Source organism: Lolium perenne, chromosome 3, assembly GCF_019359855.2.
Source record: "Lolium perenne isolate Kyuss_39 chromosome 3, Kyuss_2.0, whole genome shotgun sequence".
In the NCBI taxonomy this organism is placed as follows: domain Eukaryota; kingdom Viridiplantae; phylum Streptophyta; class Magnoliopsida; order Poales; family Poaceae; genus Lolium; species Lolium perenne.
In genome coordinates, this window is record NC_067246.2 from 136261758 (window position 1) to 136270215 (window position 8458).

The 8458-nt window shown below is 42.0% G+C and overlaps 1 protein-coding gene across 1 annotated transcript; it reads right to left on the reverse strand.

Annotated features, from left to right (window-relative positions):
* Nucleotides 1-401: 401 nt before the first annotated feature.
* Nucleotides 402-7703, reverse strand: LOC127342527 (glucosidase 2 subunit beta). Its single transcript, XM_051368488.2, has 16 exons — nucleotides 7511-7703; nucleotides 7300-7413; nucleotides 6932-7027; nucleotides 6500-6739; nucleotides 6202-6380; nucleotides 4924-4998; nucleotides 4762-4830; nucleotides 3363-3714; nucleotides 3172-3276; nucleotides 2988-3089; nucleotides 2345-2402; nucleotides 2160-2228; nucleotides 1241-1328; nucleotides 1084-1145; nucleotides 945-996; nucleotides 402-866 (listed from the first exon to the last, which is right to left on the reverse strand). The coding sequence occupies exons 1-16, from the start codon at nucleotides 7617-7619 to the stop codon at nucleotides 807-809; spliced, it is 1830 nt and encodes a 609-aa protein (XP_051224448.1). The 5' UTR covers nucleotides 7620-7703; the 3' UTR covers nucleotides 402-806.
* Between the last annotated feature and the right edge of the window lie 755 nt (nucleotides 7704-8458).

Here is an 8458-nt window from a genome sequence, read left to right on the forward strand (position 1 = left end):
GAAGATCTCACGGTGCTTGTCTACTCCGACAGCAATAGCTGGAGAAGAAAGAGCGCAAGGTCATCATTCGTCAATATGAAATTGTTGAGACGCCGACATGCGCCCATCGATCCAGCTAATAAGCGCACTGCCAATCTATCATATCGAGCAAGGTCGTCACTCGTCCGAGACCACTCCAACGTGTTCATCAGCTGGATAACCTGCCCAGTGTTTCTCTCTGCCTAACTAAAGAACATGCTTTTCTCTGCCGAACTATAAAAATTATGTATCCAAACAAAATAAAGGCCATTGTGGATCTCGTAGATCTCCATTCTCAGTCAACATCCACAAATTCATAATTATCTCACTCTGCACTTCATATACCCCGCTAAAACACGTATACTTCACACGACTAGCAGGCATCCAGAAATGCTTAGCGATAGTGCGTAACAGAAGTTGCATCCAGAGCAAGCATCCAGCACAATTCAGAAACACTATGAATGACTGATATGTTACAGACAGGAGGCTAGTCTCTTTCAGATGTGGCCTAGATAAATAATTAGAGAAACGTCAAAGGAAGATGTCCATTTGCAGTTTGCTTCTACTGGCAGCAAATCAGGATTGATGCGAAAATTTCAACCATCCGACCACATCGCTCAAAAATAGAACCCCCCTAGCCAAACTAAAGCTGCTCTTGGTGGTAACCTCGAGGCTACACTCACAAGATCGGTCTCCGGTTCCAGGCTTTTTCTATCCATGTACTCCTCATTAGCCTTTCATATATGGTTATGGTTGCAGTAGTGGAGTCGCTGTTTCCTTGTGACAACTTAGAGCTCGTCGTGGCCAGGCAGGTCCGACGACGCTGTGTCGAGTTTCTGTTGCAGCTCCTGTTATAACACAGAAACTCCATTAGCTCTGAATCTCGATGCAAAGAAAGAATATATTGTGATAGGGAGAGAAATAACCTTCAGCTTCTCTTCAACGCATAGTGCAGGAGTTGACAGTACGGCGACATACCTGCCACAGGAAATGGACAGATACATATAAGATGGTATAACGTGCATTTCCTAAAGACCGAAGGTGTATCATGACAGTTCTACATACTCGCATCTGCTGGGCTCATCGACTCCATTAAGCTCGTTGTTCAGCCCACATCTGAGCCTAACCTAAATAAAAGTTAAGCCGCATAGTTATATTTCAAGACCTGCAAACTAAAGAAACTATACGCAAGGAGAATACAACCCTGAATGATAGGGAGTACCTTCAGGCTTCGGTCAGGGCCATTCCAGCATTTGTCTCCGCTTGAGAAGTGCATTATTCTGTAGGATTCTTCAAATTTGTCCCATCGCCTGACCACAGAATTTTCATTCCATTTATAAGATAATTGCAACATGCTGTTCTAGGAGCGATAGTGTAGTGCAACACAATGTTCACATGCTTCCATGCGCATAATTAGATATTTATGATTGGACTTTACACACAAAAACTAGAAACTATAATTTTCTTTCAAGTATCTGATACACAACCCTCAGAGTGACACTCAAAAGCTAGTAGGAAGCTCACCCAGCCAGAAATGCGCAAGTAATTCCCTAGAAAAGGACTGGCGTTCAAACCTAAAATGGCAGTAAAGAAGGAGCAATTCTGATAGATAACATGATGAAAAAAAAAGTGTACTCTCCTAATCTATTAGTGGAATGGCATTCCATAGAGAACATGTATGGAATTGATCATTTGAATACATGGTGACGTAATAAAACATATCACAAAGTTGCTAATGTATGCAAACTCACATAGTATGAAAGGTATCCGTTACCCATGTGAACGGTTGTTGGATTGTAACTTTGACCATATCATGCATAAACTCTAGAACCTAAGCCAGTTCAGCACCATCTTTCAAGATTTCTATATTTGTCAAGCTATTGTACAGAAAAATGTGAGCTTCACAACAATAAAGAATGAACAAGGTCACAGATCATGCTCTCCAAAACACAATGAATTTTCTTAAATAACACTGTTGCAGTATTACTCAGTGTTTGCGCATATTAGGCATGAATGTGAGAATGACATATCACGATGATATGGGGGAAACCAAATCTGAAGTACTTGCGTATGAAGTTTAATCGATGGATTGCATTTGGGAAGAACAGAAAAGAAATCTGAAAGGAGTGTGAGAAACATACCCTAGGTTAGTGGAACTGTGCCCTTCAACCTGCGAAGCTTTCTTGTATGGACAGACTTTGTAAACATACCTGTCAAAAAAGGATCACAATTCACAAATGAGTTAAATCAAACTAAATATAATACGAAATAAATGGAAATGTTTGAAAAAAAAACATGTGTGATTGGATGCCCAAAATATACATACTTGCCCTCCTTGCCTTCGAAGCACTGGTCATAGAAGTAATAGAACTCCTTCTCCTTCCCTAACAAGAATGGATTTTTTCCAATTAATTACAGTACTTCCAGAAATTTACCTAGGTAACATATTAACAAGACTACAGATGAAGTCAGTATCTAGAGTAGCAGTTAACTTGTAATACCGAGCAATATAATGTTCTACAGAAATGATGCTTAAAATAGTAAAGAAATGCATTGATGGTACCAAGAATCAAAATGCAAATTTTGTAAATAAACAAGCAAAAACCCAGAAAATATATTTGATGGAAAGATAGAAATGCCTATTTTAAATTTGTATGGTTGGATTGCACTACTCTGTAAATGACTCCGGATCACTCTTTGGTCGTTGTAAAGACCAGCTTATTTTACTGGAACATCAATGAATGCTCCACCTAGGCAAAAATCATGCTGACAGGATGCTTTTGCTTCAGAACCGCACAATTTTCAGTAATCTTAACAATAATAATAAAAAACTTGAACAGATGGCATGCGCAGTATTTTCATCAATGGCAAGCACAAGAACATAAATACATCCCTAAAAAAATAGTAGCTAAGAATATATAGAACTGAGGGGTGACCTCAACCACAAAGGGAGCAAAGTTTTGACTTACCAAAGTCTTGCTTTAGCTTATCTGTCAGAGAGGTTATCCTAGACTGAATTTTGGACAGCTTCGAGTTGGCATCATCATACTCCTTCCGAACTTGAGAAGCCTCTAAAATCATAGATGCGCAAGTTTTACAACATCCTCACATAACTCATAAAGGATCAGCAAAATTACAATGAGTACAACTGACCTGATAAATCAACAGGTGTCTTGAAAAAGTTAAATTTTTGTAAAACATTTTGTACAGTTTGCTGAATCTTGTCCAGCCATGATGCTTGCTCCGAGGCAGTTATATCTGAAGGAACAAATCAAATAAAAATAATCAATAGTCATATATATAATAGAAACATGAATACTTGTCAAGCCATACAAATATTATACCTGAATGGTAATCACTTTTCTGGTCGTCGTCAGATTTGTAAGTCTCGTCAGGTTCTTCATGATTATCAACATATTCATCATCTGATACATTAGATAACTCTTCATCATCGTATTTGTGCCTATCATCCTCAACTTCTGAATGATAGCCAGCATAACTCTCTTCTGCAGGTGCTGGTATATCATGCTCATCTTCAAGTGCTGCTTCTGCAGGTTCTGGTATATCAAACTCGTCATCATGGCCCTTTTTATCGCTTTTGCCAACATCATCTACATTTTCTCCAGTCCAGCGAGAAGCTACTAGACGGCCCAATTCCGCCTTTGATAAACCTTCAGTGTTGACAGAAGCAGGGTCCTGCAGAATTTACCAGAAATGATTGATAACTTGAAATTCGAATGCATTCCCAGGAGACCAACAAAAGTTGTTGTGACTTACAAGCATTTTTTGGGGTATCCTACATTCCTAATAGTATAAGTCAAAGCAACATTCCTAATTCGAGTATAATTGGATATAAGAAACAACAATGTGAAAAGACAAGCAATTGCTGGTGGATATAGCTTATCAGTTATGGCCTTATGGGACAACAGAAATCCAGATATGCACATTGCAGAGCTTATGAACTGTACTTGGGTACAAAGAGGGTGGTATGTAGATTGTCATGAAATTCAGAAGCAACATTCCAAAACATAGATTACGAAAGTTACCACTGAGTGGATGCATTTGACCTATCTCTTGTCATATGGTTTCCTTTTCTTTTGTGGCGACAGTCATATGATTTCTAACGACCATAAGTTCATAAGATCATTGTCAGTAATACCTGGCAGGTGGTAGGTTAGGGAAGAGTGGAGACTATAGATGAGATCGATTGACTTTGATCAATTCTTGCTGGATTATGATAGGTGTGGAAGCCCCTTTATGTAACAAACAAAAACTAAATCATATCCCTAACAAATAGTAAATAATCTGTAACTCCCTAAAAATATGATACATGTCCTTATTTGGTTGGATGCTAGGACCAACTGAAATGGAAGCTCTGCGTTCAGCCCCAGGCACACGCCAGCGCACATGACTTGTTCACGTGCAGTCAATATGGCCAGCCATGCGTAACATCATGTGCATAACTGGGTTCAACTCAGAAAAGCTAATTAGGTTTTGGCTGAGTGGACCTACACGACGAGAACACATAAAGGGCAAAGAGTATAACATGTTTGGTGAGAAAATGTGAGCATATCAGTCTACAAGTCATAAGAGGGGAATAAGGATTTGCCTATTGATATACAGGTTTAATCTTTGGAAGGGAGAAGATAACCAGATAAATCTCTATAATATTACCAAATAGCAAAGAAAAATATTGAACCAGTTCAGTGATACAATGTAGCTGCAAAGCAATTACTAAACCACCTGCTCTTTTGTAGGTACTGCAGATGTCTCCGGTGGTGCATCATCTCTAGTTCCAGCTGTTATGTCATGCTGACACAGAAACCCAGCATACATATAAACAGACAATTCTGATAATGAAAGCAAGTACAAGTTTGATTTTGTAATACCAAAGGTGAACTATACCTCTACAACAGATGTCTTGCCTTCTGGTGAATGGTTGTCGTGGTCCGTGACATGTCCATCATGATGTTCAGATACCTAAGTCAAACAGAAGTATAAACAATTATAAATATCTTACTACAGCAGTGAAATGACAAGGTTGCGCAGTAAGGGCCTATATCTCGTATATGGTAGGAGTGAAGACTAAAAAATAAAATCTGCATAAAAAAATGCTAAGCTAAGTATAGTCGGTTTTGTTTCACAAGGACTACACTATGTATTTGGCAATGGTCGTCATTTCTATATACTTTACTCGTATGAACTTTCTTAGTAATCGCGGTTGTTGTCATTAAGGTGTCACTTAGCCTTTGCCTAAGCAAAGTAGCCGCCGAGGCATCAAGGGGCTCCAAGTATCATAGGCTCGTACCAGCAGCTCAGCTGCCTTTCTCAAGATGGTGCTGCCATACAGAGGGGGGCGGGGGGTTGTGCTAGTATCTAGTATCATATCTCTTGCAACATGCATCGGGCACTTAGGCAGTGCGTCCATGGTCGGGTACCTAGCCTCGCAGTCCCCCTGTCGGCGTGAAAACCTTGACAACGATACAAAATAGTCTTGATAGCTTTACAGGAAGGAGGTCAGTCCGGTGGCATGTTAGGGAGACTGGCAGCGATTATTCAAATTTGCTTCCATAGAAATGGTGGTGCTAGTATCTGGCACTGCATCACCTTGCCACACACATCCGGCACTTTGCGGTGTCACACTGGTCACGTACCACACCTTCCCATATTGCTCTGATAACCTTGACCATGTTTTAAAAAAAATCTGGATAGCTTTAGTGGAATCTTCAGAATCCGGGGCGCATGGAGAATCTATTTCTTGGTGTGTACATGCTTATGAAAATCGCGACTATATGGAAGATAACAGATAGTTTTTTAGAGGCTAACAATTCAGTTTGTACAGCCCAAAACCCCTAAAATTGAACCAACCATTTAAGGCTTTATTTGGTAAGGGGACACACTGAATGATCGAAGAAATATGAGACTACAGAATACATTTATTTCATAATTCCTTGATTGTTAACGAGTATTTTACTAAGAATATGCAATTAAGTAATTTGATTGATGGCAGTTCTCTCCTAAATAAACCAACTTAATAAGTTTAAAACTATACTCATATCACGTCAAGTCAATTCCCGATATTATGGATGATGATAGTGATTTCATCAAACTAAGGTTGGAATTAACCAACAAGAGATGGTCAGAGGTCATCAGGTCAACACATATACAGAATAAAATGCCTACCTTGCTTTCACCTTCTTGCTCATTCCCATTAGCATCCTCAGAATCTGCTTCCTGAGAGGCATCAGATGCTTTCTTTTCCTCAGCAGCTTTCTTTTCAGCTTCTTCTTTAATTCTCTTTTCTTCCTTCTCTTTTATTAGGCGCTCCTCTTCCTCTGCCTTCTCTATTAATTTCTTTTGCTCTGTACAGTATGGACAGTCTTGCATTAATATGGACATACCCACTGGAATTAACATCTTAAACAACATTTGCTGAACATATCCCTCTTTAGAGAAGGACCAGTAGCTACGAGGAGCTCACCTTTGAGCTTGTCAACAAGCCCTTGGAGTATCTTCTCTTCACCCTTCAGTTTCGCTAACTCTGCTTCATCTTTAGCAAGTGCCACTTTTGCCTTCTCAACTTCCTGATTCCGAATAACAACACCGCTTTTATATGTAGCTACTTTCTTCCTCAGCTTCTCCCTCGCCGCCTTGCCAGCTTCCCAGCATGTATTCTTACAAGTGCCGTTGCTACCGTATTCATCACTCCCATCACAGCAATCTAGCAGAAAGTGAGGAATGGGTAGGGGGAGTTAGAATAATATATTGCAGGGACTCTAACAACCACAGCGGTCAGCCAAACAGGAGCTCCAGCAGCCAGTTTCTAGGTCTCTAGCCTTCTTGTCTTTAATTTAAGAAAACCAAGTAAGCAGTGAGACAAAGAGAAAATGCTCATCAGTTATTAGCCTCTTACCGCATATCCCGTCATTCACTCGCGACGAGAAGATGGTGATTGGAGAATGGCCGGCGTTCTGGCAGTAGAATTTCCCCTCTGGGCACGCAGATGTCCCTGCACAGGTGAAGGAAACATGGTTCGGTTAACTGCTATCCTGCAATACATTCCAACATTGGCACAGATACATCAGCTGACAGAGAGAAAAGATCCCAACTTTCACATATCTCCAGCACACTGCGTGGATTTCCCAAGACTCCCACAGTTCAAAACTAACCCGCGCGGACCGTGGAACTAAGGGAGCCTGGCTCTACAGCAATCTCAGAGAAACCACGCCACAAGCACAAAAAATCAACTTTTAAGCAAGGAGAAGGATAAGGAGGCGGTACCTGGCTCGTCGGTGCCGTCGGGGCAGTCGCAGAAGTCGTCGTTGAGCTGATCCCTGGTGAACTTGCCCGATCCGTCCCTGCACTTGATCACGCCGCCCCTGTAGTACGCCTCATCTGCGCCCAGCAACGCTAAATCAGGAACCGCATCTACTACCAAGCGAAGGCAGAGAAGACAAAGAAGAGGGCAGAGCGCGGGCAGATCCGGGAGAACCTTGCGGAGGGATGCCGAGGGTCTCGAGCGGCTGACTGGATGCAGCGGCAGCGGCAACGGCGGCGGCGGTGGAGATCCACAGGAGGAGGAGGAGCGCGAGGACCCTCATGGCTGGCCGGAGCAGCAGCGGACGGGTTCGATTCAGGCTCGGGTGTGTCACGAGGCAAAGAAACTTCGAGCCGAGCGTGTAACTGTACACATATACGGAAACTGTACCGAGCACGACTACACCTTGAAAAAACAAAACGGTAATCCTAGACGTACGGACAAACTGGGTTACAGAAGGATTACGGACCAACGTGGGCTGTTTTGGTTGGTTTGAGTTTGATCCCCTCCTGAAAAACCGGACCAGATTTTTTATTCCCACTGTTGGTTTGTGAGTCCGTAAGCCTTTTCCGTAAAATATTTTTGTAGGTGTAGCATTACTCCAAAACAAAAAGGTTGCACCACCTCTATAATTTTTCAGGGCCAACAACGTCGACGGCTGCTCCTGCCGGATGGGGTGCCGGCCGACCCTGCTACCTCCTTCATCAACGTCGGTGATCTCCTTCACGTGATGATCACTAGTGGCTGAACTGAATTGGCACATTTTCTCTGGATTCTGGTTTGTTTTCAAAGAAAGAGTTTATCGGCGTAGCTGAGCATCAATTGCTCTATTTGTATTTTGCTGGCTTTGACAAATAGGGGATTGTTTACACGTTTGGAAAGCGGCAAATGAGTTTATTTTTAATATGGGTGGTGATAAGGGGTGGTCCGATCTTCTAAGTAAGCAACGGTGGTGATGATGATCACGGGGTGATAGCAGCGGAGGAACACGACGATGTAGTGGATGATAACTTGTATGACGCAACGAGATCTCTCGATTGGTCTCTGTCGCCAATGCAACAGCTCTCAACCCTGCAAGATATTCGCAACTCCACACACTTGCGCACGTAGCCGCCGACCACG